This window comes from Labrus mixtus, chromosome 15 (genome assembly GCF_963584025.1).
Source record: "Labrus mixtus chromosome 15, fLabMix1.1, whole genome shotgun sequence".
NCBI lineage: Eukaryota > Metazoa > Chordata > Actinopteri > Labriformes > Labridae > Labrus > Labrus mixtus.
The window spans coordinates 16,570,897-16,587,622 of record NC_083626.1 but is presented as its reverse complement, the minus strand read 5'-3'; the positions used below and the strand labels follow the sequence as shown (position 1 = coordinate 16,587,622).

Genomic DNA, 16,726 nt, shown 5'->3' with positions numbered 1-16,726 from the left:
CTAGACATACGCACAATGCTTCTTTCTTTTAATCGAACACACTAAACCCTTCAATATACCTGTATGATGCAATATGCAGCCCTCGTTTAACTTTGAAAATCAAGACAAATAGTAAAAACACATCGTGTTTAAACATTTTACATTTTGGATGTCAGTATTGTATTGATAATAAACACTCTACAACAAATACCACCTCAATATAACCTAACAGTGTAGACAAAAGTATGAAAACTGTATTCAAAGTGAAACAGGGGCTTTGTATATTGAGTACAAGGCGTGTGAAAGTATTTTATGCATGTAGGATATACACCACGTCATATTGTTTCAAAAACCAAACATTTTGTTTTCCATTATTTTAAAGCTTGGTTAACATTTATTTATTGATTCAGCATCTCTTCCTTTGTTCTTCTTTCTCCATCTGAAGGCAAATCAGGTCTCCGAACGTCCAGAAGCAAATAGTGCCGGGCGAGATGAGGAAAGACGTAATGATTGATGGACATCCACACTCTTTGTCACAGGTCAGTTGCCTTGTTTCCTCTAGTTAAGCTCTTCATCAGAGGGCAGTATGGCTCATACAGATACTCTCTAATAGTACTTACCTTTTTCCATTTCTCTTCTATCACTGCGTTCTCTTACTCCTGCTGTGTACAGTTCTGCTCGCCTGATCATAGAGCCCCCTCCCAGCCTCTCATGCCTCTTGCCCTCCCTCAGTGTATCCCAGATTCATTGGAAGAGACAATCAATTAGTCCGGCTGAAATCAGATCCATATGCCAGCCTGCAGCAGTGGCAAAGTGGCTCTGAAGGGAATTGTCAAGGAGTGAGTAAAGTCAAGCAAGAGCTTGAGTGATTGCCCCTCTGACTTTCCATTTACCTGATGCATTACAGTGGAATGAAAGTGTTCTGTATGTGTATTTATTTATCCCTTTTAGTCAACATGAACACAAAAAACAGGATCTGTTCTCGCTATACAATGAAAGAGTTGAACACGATGGTATTTCTCTCTTAGACAGAGAGGACACAATTCCTTGAGTGAACACATCTTCAATCCGTGTGTAGATGTGAAATCTGTTAATATAAAACAAGTTTAACAATACAAAATAATGTTTTTCACTTACCACAGAAAAGCAATTAAAACAGTAAGGATGTTGTCTTACCTACCCTAACTGATATAATGGTACTAAGAATAAATGTTGTGCAGTTCTTCATGGATAAAAAAAACCAGCACCATTAATGTCAGAATAGTAATACTAGATAAAGAGCTTGTGCTTCTAAATAACTGCCATCTTCAGATGTGTACTGCCTTAAGTCCAGAGAGTTGCCCAGAAGTGTCTTTGTACCTTTCTTACTTAAACAGGAATGTTTACTCAGATGTGTGATAGATAGTATACAAAGAACAATCAGCACACTCTAATCCTCAGCATGTCATATTATTATAACAAAATTATACATAAAATTTGCAGGATTGCAGAATCGTGTTATCAGCTATCACGTGCTATGTTTCTAAAAATGGAAGAGTGAGTAAACTTTGAGTCAGACTGGAACAAAGTTTGTCTCAAAACTTATTTTGTGTGAAATTCAGACACATTAATGAAGCATTAAGATCCAAAATTGCCTTTGGATTAACTTTTAAACTTAATTTATGACTATTTTGAAAATGACTATTTTATTAATTTGAATACCTACAGTATTTGCAAACGGTTTGGATAATTGCAAAATGCTTTGAGTTAGATTATAATGCAGAATGTTCTATCTGTTTTAAGTGCACCTGTACAAAATGTTATATGATGAGGAAAGTATTTAACACTGGTATATTCTTTGCATATATATACAGTACAACATGTAGAAGTAAGACCACATAAAAGTAAAGTCATGATTTAACTACAGCTCAAAATCTATCGACTTGGATGTTATATACAGAATGCATTCCGTACATTGTGTTTATTTAGCAGCCAGGTTTAGTTGTAACCTCTATCTCGCTCCCTCTTTTCCTTTGCTCCCTCTCTGCTCCCTCCATTTATCTCTGGTTCCATCAGGAACGCACCACGCTCCGAGGGTAAACACAAACAAACAGGGCCTTCCTTCATTGCTCCCTCGCCCCGTCTTTCCAGGAGAGTTTATGTGGGAAAAGATGATAGCATCTCTTCGCTCCATCGTCTCCATCGCGGCACGCTGCACTTCACAAACACAGAGAAAACACACATCGGAAATGTTCACTTCAAGCCTTTGCACTGGCCTTTTTTGCTCTTTTATCTGTTAGCAACACTCCATACTCCCCCCCCCCCCCCCCCCCCCAACTGTTTGCTCATCCAGATTTGTTAAGCCTTCTGTTTGCATTTTTTTCTCTCACTGCAGAGTGTTAGCACAGCAGGTTCCTTCCTGAATGTGTTTCCTTTATATCTGCCGCTCCCTGATATTATGTGGGATCATTAGAGATCACATAGGGTGGTTCGCTGCTCCCTGTTGCAAACATTATTAACATGAAATGATATCCGGTGGTGAGTGACGCCACATTCATTTTATATCCTGTAGTCTGGAGGTGTTCGTGATGACAGAACACTGTACATCAGTTTTCTCCATATTTATGTGATGGAAAGAGTTTTTCAATTGGTTATGTTTTTCAAAACTGTAGCCTGAGCTGGGCCGTAGCTTGTTCCATCCGTCTGGACACTTGAATGAAGTGTACATGAAACTCCTGCCTAAGCACACATACTTAAACATTTTTAGATCATGAAACAGAACAGAAAGTGGTAAATGCTGCACACTTGACTTTTCTGACAGAGACAGATGCTCCAGTCTGCCTGTCTGCCTATGCGGGTAAGTGGTTTGTATGCCTGTGTGTGTGTGTGTGTGTGTGTGTGTGTGTGTGTGTGTGTGTGTGTGTGTGTGTGTGTGTGTGTGTGTGTGCGTGTGTGTGTGTGTGCCTGTGTGAAGTTAAGGATCATAGGTACATAGCAGCTGGAAATATGCATTCTCTCACTCTCTGCTCGTTTATTTAACTGATTATAATCCCTCCATCAAACCAAAAAGGGCCAGACTCCATAATGGCCCTTCCCAAGAGTATAAGGTGATGATTGGTGGTGCAGAGGCAATTATCTTTCTTTTCCACCCCACTCTCTCTATCTCCTTTGCCTTTTTTTTCCCCATTTCTTATGTTTTTAACAGCCAGCAATATTCTCTTGTTACTAATAAGACTTACATCACACACTGATATGCACAGACAGAGAGAGTCACACACATATATGGGGCACATGTGTACACACACGCACACGCAGAGGCAGACACAGCTTGCTGGGTGACTTACACTTGGGGGTGTTCTGTTGAGATGAGCTGCCTTGTTGAAAAATGCTTCCATAGCGCAAAACGATAGCAGAGGCTATCCATCTCCCTTATGAAATAATGCTACCAGAACAAATAGCTACATGTATATATTAAATTACTACTCACTCCGTATGCATTGTCAGAGTAAAGGGAGCACGTTTTAAGATTTCAGGGGAAGCATTTATCAATGGACAATTATCCCCTATCAAATAATGCTCCCAGTACAGAATCACTATAAAAGATAACACTGCATTTGCACATTAAGGAAACAGGAAGCATATTTTTATAGACAATAAAAGCCTCTAACAAATAATGCTCCCTGTACTGCACAGAGCCGCATGGTAGCACATCTCGATGGGTAGCACTATTCGACAGAACAGGGGGTCCAGCCGTGGCAGCCTCTTCACAGCAGGGTGTCCGTGAGTGTGTGTGTGTGCATGTGAATGTGAATGTTTCTGTCTACCGGGCGGGGCAGGACAAGAACTTGTTGATTCTGGTGCATCGAATTACTGGCTGTCTGTCACATCCAATTACAACTTTGGTCTGCTGACACACACAGCCTGCCTCTGTATGTGTGTGTGTGGGTGTTGGTCGCTCACCTCCAGCTGTGTCATGCTGACGTGAAGATCCACAAGTATCCACTTGTGATTTGGCTGGCCTCAAAATGTTTTTCATCACACTCAGGAATAATCATACTGCTTCAGTTTAAGCCAGTATCACTGAATAAGTCTGTTTTCTGTCATAAATATTATTTTTTATGATTGAGCCAATACATTTGATATTAGCTGTGAATTTGGACATCAATCTTTGAGGTGGAGTGATGTCATTTTCCACCTCATTGAGTGTGTGTATGATACTGGTATGAACCCAGGACCGATGTTCACTTTTGAATATTTATTAGCAGCAGTTAAAAAGCCATCCATATGCATTCCTTGCATGTTTCTGGCAGTGTCTCCGAAAGTTTTCCATGCATTTTGCATATCCTCGCATGAGCTCACAATAGATTTGCCATGTGTTTGCTGTGGCACTGCTTAGCCTGGAGCTCATTTTTTACAATTCAAAAATTGTACCTCCTGTGAGTGCTCTCAGAGAGAGTGATAATATGACACTAGTCCAATGCATCTATCACTGACAAATATAACACACACCTTTACAAAATGCTAACTTTCTGTGCTAGAAATAGTATTACAGTTCCTTCTAAAACACATTAGCAAACGGTCATACTCACTGGACTATGTGACATGAAGGTTATACTGCTGAGATGTTGTATTTTGCAGAACATGGGAACACCTTAATTCATACAGTGGTTTGGATGTTTCCACTATTCTTACAAGATGTTTTGTGGTATAGACCTGATATATATATAACTTCAAATAAAAGCCCATCCCAATTTAAGTCTAGCCAGGTGTTGCCTCATGTTTCCACATATACATGCAGGTCTCAATTAGAGGGCCCTATGCATTTAGTGTCAAAATATTTTGTGGATCAAAATAAGGAGAACAAAATGAAAATGAACTTCAACGTCTGAGAAGAAAGAAGTTTACAGTAGATTCATATGACCTTGTGCAGCTACAGAATGTGAGCACGGCCTCTCAAAGTCTCCTGCATGATGATCTACATAAAGACTAAAGAAGTTTAAACCTGAGTGAGTGACAGGAGGGACAACATTTTAACGCTGTAACATCTGCTTCAAGCACTAATAGGCCAGCGGTGTGGCTCAGTTAGTAGAATCGGTAGTCACTTAACGAGAAGGTCGGGTTTGAACCCCAGCTCCAGCAGCCACATTTCCGATGTGTCCTTGGCAAGACTATTATCCCAAGTTGCTCACGCTGCTTTGTTGGTGATGTGTAAATGTGTATGAATGGGATTAGTTATTTCTGATGGTCACTTTAAATAACAGCCTCTGTCATCACTGTGTGAATGGGTGTGTGTGAAGAAGACTAGAAAAGCACTAAACATGCTTAAGTCCATTTACCAGCACTCAGTGATAATTAACAGAGGTCTCTCCCTCTCTCCCCCACATTGATGGAAGTTGGCATAGATTGGCTGTCTTAAAATGCAAGGCGAAATTGTGATTTGAAATTTACAATTTTATAGTCTTTGCCTTGTTTGCTGTGCACAAGTTTTGTTTGAAAATAATTAAAGGCCAGTCTCTTATTGACTCCTGTCCCAAATACAGGCAGTGTAATTTCATAGACTGAAGTAAATAGAAGCTTGGGCTATTAATTGAAAGGTTATGGTCATTTTCTGAGATGAAGTGAAACATCATCATTTCACAATAATAAAAATAAAAAAATAAACTTTTGTTTACCAGTTTTTCTGTGTCGCACTCTAGAGAGTATCCTAAGCATTCTCATTGCCGTTCACAATGTCTGAGGCTTAAGCACACCTTCTGGCATCTTAATAGGTGCACCCTGTCTTCGTCATTTGCTTGATTGATTCATTCTCAAAACACTCAGCTTGCCTTTCTACAATTTGGTTTAGATGACCAGGAACTGCTCTACAATGCATTCAGTGAACAGTTGTTATTGTGGGCTAAGTGTTGCTTCCTCTCTTGATGTAAGGTTTGATTAACTGTGGCTGTATTGACATTATGTTTCATGATTAGTCGTTTATGTCAGCCATAATATTTACCTATTTTCATACGAACAATATTTTGTATTTTGCTTGCATGGACTTGATGAGAATCCGTTTGACACCTCTTTATTTTGTGTTTAGCAACAAGTGTAACTGAACACTCTGTCCAGTTAGTCTCCAAGGCTTCACATTGCTTCCATAAAAAGTGTGAACGTGTGAACTTAAAGCCAAGTCAACTTTTGAGGAGAAGAAGAGAAAGTATTTTTTCTTTAAATGAAAGGACGAGTCGGGGGTTTATTATTTCTGCGCAGTGTTTTCTTTCGCAGTTCCATCACCCAGTGTGGAGAGGGATCCTTTTCCCCCGCTCACCATAGGTGTCAGAGAGGCCACACACAAACTGAGCATGCAAACACACACAGTCTACACCAGGCTCACACACTCACACATGCACACACTCTTTATAGATGAAGGAAAAGTTCATAGCACTTACAAAACCTCTATCCATCACTTATCGCTCTCTTTTGCTTTTTCTGTGTCTCCTTTTTTTTCTAATAGAAGTGTTGTTCTTTCATCACAGCTTTTAACTTCCTCAAGTCTTTCATTTGTTTCTATTTTACATTGGCTTTAAACAAAAAGACTGACACATTCTGTTTTGCAGATTCATTGATATCTTAGTGCAAAAACAAATGATGATGAAGTTTTAAAAACAAACTATACTCAAAGAAAAAATACTTTGTCCCCGGCTTTTGCTACTTTGCTTCCAAACCTCCGTCTCCTCCTGTGAACTCCTTTCGCTGCTCAGCCTACTCTATCAGCTTCCCAGGACGCCATGCGGGACACAGCGGAGCGGATCAGGGAGCTGGAGAAGGCACTGAGGGAGAGCATGAACACCTCGGCACATAGGGAGGCTCTCTGGGCGCAGGAGGAGGCTGACCGTGTTCAGGCGCAGAGACAGGTTTACTAAGTGTTCCACCTACTGATGGAAGACCAAAACACACTCATACACCCGCACATAATGTCACACATCCTTACACAAGCTTTTAAAGGAGCGCAGGTAACAGCTCACCTAGGGACAAGAAGGACCAGTGCCAAATTATTGAGATCTTAACTGCACTCCCATGTGGCCAAAAGTGTAACTGCTAGCAAACTGTGGTTAATAAGATCCCTAATAACTTAATATGTAGCTCTTAACCAACAAATACCATTATAACAAAATGGATAACTATTATTCTATTTTCTTCTTCATTTATTTTACTCCCAAAATAGTCTTTTTTTTTCCCCTAGACAAAACTGAAGCAGAATTCGAGCATCCTCCTTTCTATGAGCGAATGTTGTACATACTGTCAGTTTTTGTGCATACAATCAGAATTCATTCAAATATATTTAGACTTGTATTCCTGCTGTATACAGGCTGTCCTTTCACTCGGCATGTGCTGCTATCTATCCCTCTGTCTGACTGCCAGCTGCTTACATCTTTAAGTGGGTCCAAAAAAAGCACACATGTGTGCGTTTCTATATGTGTGAGAGCGTAGGTGTGTCTGTGGTGGGAAAGAGAAACAGGCCGAGGGAGAGTGTTTCCTCCCGGAGTGAGCGTGCATTTGAATGAGAATGACCTTGCATTACTTATGAGTGCCACTAGTAATGTGAGAGCAATCTGCGGTTAAAACAAGAATTAACATTTTGAGGCAGAATGGCGGCTGTATTTCCTCAAATCAGACACACACACACACACACACACACACACACACACACACACACACACACACACACACACACTCACACATACATTGAGAAGCCTTAAAACTGATAGAGGAGAACTTAGAAGATGAAGAGATTGGTGGGCAGAAGGGGGGAAGTGAGAGAAGGTCAATCTGAGTTTAGAAAATTCAGTGAGAGCCAATGCTAACTGTGGCTTGTTTTTTCCCTTTCTTTGCTGTTTCTGTTCTTTACACGCTCGACTTACGGTCAGCATGGATACTGTGTTTATCAAACAATATTCTGATTCAGTTAGAAGTCCAAAAAAAGAGAAGATATTTATGTCTGTGGGATTTTTTCGCACGCATGGAGATGGATGATTCAGCGTTGACCTAAGTTTACCGATGTGTAGCCAAAATTGTCACGGAAATCCTCTCCCATCTTGTGACATGTTAAGACTCCTTATCCCTAAAAGCAATACTCTACATGTTTTCATTTTCAGTCAATATACCCTTACACATTGAGAACATAACGAGCCAGCATACAGTCATATTGGCGACTGTGCTTGACACATATTGAACTGGAGTAGAGTTGCAGGTTACAATCGACACCTGGCACTGAAGCTACTCAGTCAGTGATGCTAATTGCTATGTGTTGTAAACTGTCTGAACTTCACATGCCAGCATGACGTCAACACACAAAAAGTCAGGGAGTCAACCTACCATTAACATACAGTTACGCCATCGTCAGTCCTTACCTCACACTCAGGAGAAAAAAAATAGTGTGTGTGTGTGTGTGTGTGTGTGTGTGTGTGTGGAGAGAGAGGTGTTAAGAGTGTAAAGAGAGGAACAGGTCCTTCTGAAACCTCATCACCTGACCCTGGCACAGTTTCATAGCACCCTGCCAGACTCACATTCTCACATTTTGCCCCCCACCCCCCTTCCCTAACTCTTTCCTTGATTTTCCCCTTTCTTCTCCCCTCTGTCCCAGTGTAATCAGTCTCATGATGTGTAATACGCTGAAAGTCTTCCATTAACCTGACCTGCTGAAATGGAGCATAGGTAATGCCATGGGTCACTTTTCTTCACACCCCAGCTCTCTAAGTCTCCCACTGCGTCTTTGCTTCCCTCAGTCTATCTTGACTTTCTCCTGCGGTCGTTCCTGCTGTTCATCCGCTGTCCCTGAGCCTCGTTCTCTCCCATCTGCCTTCTTAAGTTGTCTCGCCTCATTATCTCCACCCTCTCTCTCCCTTCTCTCTGTTTCTGTTACACCCTCTCTCCCTCTCTCCTCCTCAGTGGCGTTTGAACTAGGCCTTTGAACCAGCAACACCGACGCAAACGGACAAGAGGGATTTGGCCCTTACCTCTGAGCCCCAATCAGCTTAACAACTAAAGGGGCTTTGGGCCAGTCTCAGCGAGCTTTAGCCTGGCTGGGGGGCTTTGCCTTGAAGTTGAGCTAAATTAGCACGCACAGGCTCGCTGTTAAGCTGATTAAGTCCCTAATTTCACTAAAATGCATTGTATTCCTTATTAATGATGTGATTGTGAAGTGAGGGCTAGCCTGGGCGGTGGACTAATGGGGGACTGGGAGGGAGCCAGTTGGCGCATGACGTTTGATAGACATGTGGTGGGTGTAAATGGAGTTGTGTGTGCGTGAACCTTGGCTTTCAAGATGAAAAGACTCTTGGATTCTTTTAAGCCTAAAGGAAGACATCAAAAATACAACTTTTTTTTTTATTTTGGACATTTGGATGTCTTGTTGATATTGGGTGTATTAACTCCATGATACCACTGAGGTCATGTTGTTTTTGGCAGGGACACAGAGTTTAGCTTTTCAACAATGCTTTGTAACAGTTCTTGGAAATTATGACTTTAGGTTTGCCCCTTTCCCACCATTTAGAGTTTCTGTATTCCCGACTTGCTTTGCTTTCCCTCTTTCTTCTCTCTTACTTTATGTGATATTCATGACCAGTCAGTGAGCAGCGCTTTATCTGACATCTGTGGAACACACCTAGAAAACCAGTGGAGATGCAGATTGTCCTGAAAATGTGTGAACGATTTGGCCTCTTCATAAAAGAGGCCCATTCTTTTTTTCCTGTTCTACCCCATGGAGTGCTTCCCCTGTTGCTCTCTTTTTCTATCTCTCTTTTTTTTTTAGCTTCTCCCTCTCTTTCTTTCCCTTTGTTCATTTTAGATCCAACCCTTCAGTATCTATTAGTTGAATATCTCATATCACAAACCTGCCAATCATCAGAATAAAACAAAGATAAATAAACGTCCTCATTTCCTACCATTTACACCATTCAAGCTGGACTACCTAGCACTGCATCCTTTTGTAAAGCACTTGTTGTTCGATGATTGCACACTTCCTGATTCTGGATAAAGACGCCCTGAGGTCACATCCTGTCTGTCAAACAACAGATCAAGTAGGACACACAGGCCTGCATGACTGGAGGGCATACTTGTGTTGTGGAAGAGGATGTAGGTCAGGGTTTGAGCTTTCCTCTCACCTGCTCTAAAGTAGGGCCACACTTTTTAGAGAGAGATACAATAAGTGGAGGGAGAGAGAAGGAACCAGTGTTTCCATTTTCACCTGCATCTGGAGGCTAATATCAATTTGTTTGAATGTTTAGGCAGTCATTTCAGTTTATTCTCAAATTTTTACACACAACTGTTAAAAAAGGGGAAAAAATACTGTCAATAAATGTTTACCTGATTACTAAAACATATCCATGTGTATGCGTGACTGTGCATTCATAGACATACAGCAGACCTTGTTTATTGAATTTATTTATCATGATCAAAATAACCCTATCCTTGGTGAATTCCCTGGTATGTTTGTATACCTTTTAAACCTATCTGCATGCGTCTCTCTTTAAATAGTTGGAGGAACTGATGGGGGCTTTGGAGAAGACCCGCCAAGAGCTCGACACCACCAAACTGCACCTGTCCTCCACTCAGCAGTCCTTGCATGAAAGAGACGGACACCTTAATAGTCTACGCCAGGAGAGACGCAAGCAGCTGGAGGAGATTCTGGAGATGAAGTGAGTGTCATACTCTGTTTTTCTACAAAGTAATTATATCTATTTAACGATCTCAAACTATTCAGCCGTAAGCTTTTTTTCCCGTCCAATCATTTAATTGCATTTTTCTAATCAGTAAAAGAGACACTTCAGCATAGCTATCTTACCATTAAGAATACATTAAACTGTATTTACTTGTTGTGAACTGCAGGGCAACTGTTGCTGGCATCACATTAAGACAAACTGTCAGGAAAAACAAACCACAAGTGTTTGTGGTAGTGACTCAACAGCCAGCCCGTATAAGTTTATGATCGTGGATTTTTATAAACATTGCAATGATTGGCTCAGCTTTTCATTGGGTGCTTTTTCACTACCCTGCCCAGCAGCACCATTGCTGCAGCAGTAACCTGCATTTACCTGCTCACCTGTTCACATGTGCATGTCTGCATAAATGTTATATACGTAGATACCAGAGCTGAGGTTTGTTTGAAGCGGGATCAGCCATCCTTCATGGCTGCCTTATGAAGTTACATTTATTGAGTTCAGGTGGTGCAGTCAGTTAAAAGGAGTAGGTCGGACAAATATCTGTGCAGCTGTTTTATTCGTTCGTTTGCCTGTAAGCGATAGAGAGAGTTAGGAAACCCCAAGAAAAAGGGTGTATTACCGGCTGCATTTCCATGTGTGAGTGTGTGTCAGCGAGTTTGTCTGAATGTGTAAGTGAGCTTAGTGATCTGTCAGTGGAGCGGCTACATGTGTGTTTGCTTTGAGCGCTCTGATTGAGGGAGCCACATATCTGCTTGTCATGTGCTGCGGAGAAATGCCTTTAATGTCAGCCAGCCAGCACAGTACAAAAGGGAAGGCTGGCACATATGTATTATAAACACAACTTAAAAAAGAAAAATCCATTATGCCTCACAAGATCCACTGATCACACAAGATCTTAAAGAATGTGCGCTTGCGTTTGTTTCAGCCTATAGTATGTGTGAGTGCAAAGTTTGCGCAGGGATCTGACCGCAAAAGCACTCGTGATACAAACCATCTTTCTTGACTGTTCTCATTTCAACCATCCAAACATTATGACCAATCCTAGAGTTGTTTAGTCGTGAACAATCTGCACTTCTATGTATGTTGATGAAATTAGCAAACTTACAGTACAACAACAACACAGTACATGGGATTCTTAGCTTTTATGTTGAATGCAAGTCTCGGCTGGTAATCGCTAATGGAGGGGGCACAGGGGCCATGAGTGTGTGAACATGTGTGCGTATGTTTGTGTGTGGGGTCCTTTTGCATCAGATTTTGTGTGTGTCTGTGAACACGTCCGAGGCAGGGGGTTTGGGGTTTGGGGTCACTGATGATGAGGATTAAAGGACTGTTGAATTGCAAGGGGCGAAGCTCCGTGAGACTTGACTTACATCTGAACAAGCCACAAAGATATGCATGCAGAACATACACACAACCATTGTGGAACTCACATATAATCAGTCATGTCTCCAGATATGCACATACTCACACAAACGTTGGCTTTCTTGTTTTTAAAAGGGGGTCGTACTCCAACATCAGAACTCTGGTCCAAGTTAGTTCAGGGGAAAACTAAGCAGGAAAGATAAGGCAGAGGAAGAGAGGTAACAAGAGAGAGGGGGGGGGGGGGGACTGAGGTAGAGTGAAAGCAAATAAAAAGATAGAGAAAGAATGAGAGGGAGGGGAGGATGGAGTGGAGGGGCTACACAAACTGAAGTATTTCAAATCTTAGAAATCATGAGAGAAGTTTGATTGAATGCCAAGTTTCTCCTTTTCTCCGCTGTAATGTGGCATTTGTCAAGAAGACCAGCTGAAGCAAACCATGTGAGGCACGTTCCCCAGTGAACTTGAGAGCTCTCTGTGTGTATTTTTTTTACATGTGTGTATGTGTGTGTGTGTGTGTGTGTGTGTGTGTGTGTGTGTATAAAAGGGAGAGAGAGAGAGAGACCAGACTCTTGGCTTTTCAACACTGTTAATGAAAGAGACAAGAGGGGGAAAAATCATTTTCAATATCCTCTCATTGCATGCTGGGTCTCCTAGCTTGTATAAGGTGTGTGCGTGCTTTCACGTGTGTGTGTGTGTGTGTGTGTGTGTGTGTGTGTGTGTGTGTGTGTGTGTGTGTGTGTGTGTGTGTGTGTGTAAGGGAGAGTGGGGGATAGTGAGAGAGAGTGCATTTTCATATTTGCCCTTTTCACATATATGGCTAAATGCTTGATCTATAAGGAGCAGTGAGGGTCTGTTCTGTCACCCCACACCAGATTGAGTTTCCACCAAACTGTACAGTATTCTCACGCGTGCACACACACACACACACACACACACACACACACACACACACACACACACACACACACAGTAACACAGAGACACATATGGCTTTCAGAGGAGCTAGTCATTTAACAAGTCGGGGGTCACAGGGTCTAGGTGCACAATAGAGAACTAAAGTGTTTTGACTGTTTGAAAATGTAGACATTGGCACGTTTCTATAGTCTAAGGGGGAAAATGCATCACACCACAACACTGTGGTGGCTTATTTTAAGAACGACCCTCCTGTAGACTCTGATGATGCAACTGATATTATCTCTGTTTACATTCTAGTGAAGGAAAATGAAGACAGAGCAAAGACAAAGTAGGTCCATGACGGCTAATCGAAAGATTAAAGACATTTTAAAGTAGGACCAGTAAAAAAAAGGAGAGTAGATGTAGCAGAGAGTTATGGAGGGAAATTGTAAATGATGAAAAAAAGGGTTGATAGAGTGAGTGATTGATAGAGGAGGTGATGGATGGAGGAAGAGAAGGATGGAGGCAATGGTGGCAAAAAGAACAGGGGAGGAAGATGGACTAGAGGTGTGAGAGGTGGGAGGAAGGAGTCTGTTTGGACGAGGAGCTAGATAGAGGGGGGGCAACTGGTGAGGATAAAACAATTAAGCACAACATACAGCAACCAACACCTGCACTACCTGTGATGATTATTATCTTAGATATACACATGTTTAGTCAAATTTTGGTGAAAAATCTAAATACCGGTATGTTTATGTTAGATTGAGTTGGAAAGACAAAATCATTGTGCTTTTTCTTTGGCCTTCTTATTCATTTTACTTTCTGATAAGGTAATTTACTAATGTATTAGGAATGCTCCAATTGATCAGCCAATCAGATTGGAATTAATGCTTTCAGTTACTTATCACAAAAACAGATCACCTGTTGTTTATACTCTGATATCTGCGACTGAGAGAATCACTGAGTGTGTGGTGTAGTATAGTCCCGCCTCCCGCCTTGTTCACTGTGCCACTGTCACAGATTAACTAGTGTTGAATTAACTGGTGACACTCCTGTAGATGTTGGGCAGGCACCTTGTGGACTCTTGTTTTCAATCAAAATAACGTTAAACAATCTACTTTGCCGCTTGCTTCGTGAATATAAGACCTCATCAGTGCCTTCGGAGACATTCAAGTTACTAGGAAAGAGTTTTTGGAGTCCTAAAGCAAGTTTAAAGAGTTGATTATTGAATGTTCTGAGACTTATGGCCTTCATTTATTAGACTTTTTGCACTGTTTAGCCTATTGAATAGGTATAATACTCTGTTTTAGTCTGTTAATAATTGTATTAATTTACACATGTGATTGATGAATCATCATATTGTGTATTTCAGTTATCCTCACTGTAGGATACTTGTTGCGTTGCTACTTGGGAGGTTTTTCAACTGATCTGTTGAACAAAGTAAGTGAGAGCATGTTGACTTCTGTGGTCTTTTTTATCAGTTTACTCTGCCACTTGTACGAGATCCCAGTATATCCTAAGCAGGGAAGACTGACCGACCAAAAAAACAAAATATAATCCTCATTGGCAGTGCATTGGCAGATATCACTTAATGATGATCAGTGTCGTAATTGGCAGCAAAAAAAAAAACATTATGGGGGCATCCCTATACCACAACCTTTGAAATGTGTTGGACTAAAAACAGCATCTTTTGCTACAATCCTTGCTCACAACTTGTGGACTATTTGAACAGAAACATACTCTTTTAAATTTATAAATGAACTATCTTTAAAGCTCAATATGTTTTTTCCTGTATGCCGTTAATGCTTTAACATTGAGACAAAGGAAGTGGAAATATCATTAATAATATCCTGTAGCCCTAAATTTAGATCGTGTCCCTGAATAGTGTTCATGTGTCTGTTTGTTGGCTAGTTACAGTAATCCATGGCATAATGAAGCTTAGAGCAGTAGCGACGCTATGACTTTTAAAATCCCTGATGTAGACATCCTGTCTGCACAGAGTAGTTGCCATGGTTACTCCGACTAAACACACAGAGAGACCAGCTGTACTGGCAAGGTCATGTCCCTGCTCACTGATCTCTCTCAGGGGCCTGGACACACACTTTACACACATATTCAGCATGTGCGCTCACACACTCATCCAAGCACATTGTTTTTACTTAAATGGTTTAAAAATGTAATTCAAATGTACACACAGAAAGTTTAAAACAGCGCACGCACACATGTACGCGTATTCACATGGAGACAAGTGTGGTGTTACAGTGCCATTGTTGTGATAAGTAATGATGAGACATTACTTGGCGCTGTGTGAATGGGATTCTCTGTGTTGCAGTGATGAGGAGGGGCTGACCACACATCACCTTCCTCTCTCTACGAGCAAGTTTGTATGTGTGTCGCCTCGTGGGAACTTCGGGCCATTCATCATGTCTGTCTGTGCTCCCGTGCCCTCTGACACGCGTGTTTACCTTCAACATGTGTGTCGGCTGTCGGGCCTGTAGGTGTGTTATTATGTCAGGGCCGAGGCATGCTCCACCCTTCTCCTCCTCCTCCTTTGAGGTTTTTTTTTTGGTCAATAGAGGGCTTCATCGTATAGAGATCCAGCTTCTGAGTTCTTGTTCGGTACTGTAAGTTCATGACAGACTCATAACAATATCATAATCTTGAATTGAAGTCTGCAACCACCATTTTTTGAGCTCGCTTATTTCAGGGTTTGGCTGCTTTAGCATCAATTATGGCTTTTTTTTAATTATTAATATTTTATTATTCTCTATGTCCACACAGGTTTTTGCAAGCTAAGGCACACCTATTGCTTCTTGTATGTCCTGTACAATATGTAACCCCTGACATGAGTCGTATAAACCTTCACACAGATAAACACACACTCTTTTTTTTTGCACACTACAGGAACTGCTGACTTCTTGTCATAGGGAAAAGGATTTGTGAGACATGTAACGGCCATGAGAAGTGCTGTCTCCTTAAGTCAATGATGAAGTAGCCTGAAGGCTGGAGTTGATGAACTGAAAAAGGCATCAGTCGAATATGTGAGAAAAGTGTCTGTACGTGTGTGTCAAGTTAAGCTGATAGACAGAGATTTAAGAGTGTTTCCAGAGTAAGAAAGAACTTCTTGTCTTTAACTGAAGACTGACATAGTGAAGATGAGGTGAATATGACACACTATAACAACAATAGTGCAGTGATTGACAACTGTTGACCACAGAAGAAGATTTAGGAGGTAAGAAACTGGAAGATCTTACTTGTGAAAACTTCTCTCATAGTGGGCTGCGAAACAGTTCACCCCTCTAGAGTCAAATCATTCTTTCATTGTCTCTTCTTATTTTTCTTCATCTCTCTTTTATCACCGTCCTCTCTAACTTCCTCTGAGTATTAAACTGTCCTTTCTTTTTCTCTGTTTTTTTCTTGTTCTATCTCTGGATGGTTGGAAGAAGGCCTGGAATTTATCACACATACCTAATAATTACTATCACAGGAAATGGTCCTGAGGAAGTAGGTGCACTAGCCTTGCTAATTAGTGTCAGTCGCAAACACACATAGACACGCACGTACACAAACACACACAGCTAATTAGTATAATTTGGCAGGCGTAGAAGGCTCGGGAAAACACAATCTGATTGGCCTTAGGGAGACTAACACCCGGGAGTTTGAACGCTTGTTTAAATCTCAAGACTAATTGATTGGAAGTCTCGTGTGTTTATGTGTATATGTGTGTTTGTGTGTGTGAGTGAGAGAGCATTTAAGTGTGTGCATGAGCGGGCAATTGATGAGGTGGGACCTCCAGCCATAAAAAAAAAAAA

The 16,726-nt window shown here is 41.2% G+C and overlaps 1 protein-coding gene across 2 annotated transcripts in view; it reads left to right on the top strand.

Moving 5' to 3' along the window:
- LOC132989273 (ERC protein 2-like) overlaps positions 1–16,726 on the top strand; it is a 145,570-nt gene that overhangs the window by 65,290 nt on the left and 63,554 nt on the right. Inside the window, exons 13-15 of one of the 2 annotated variants that reach the window (XM_061056790.1) lie at positions 425–518; positions 6,699–6,851; positions 10,474–10,634. In XM_061056790.1, coding sequence (XP_060912773.1) covers positions 425–518; positions 6,699–6,851; positions 10,474–10,634 — 408 coding nt within the window. The remainder of the gene's footprint in view (positions 1–424; positions 519–6,698; positions 6,852–10,473; positions 10,635–16,726) is intronic. The other variant, XM_061056791.1, reaches the window with a different exon arrangement.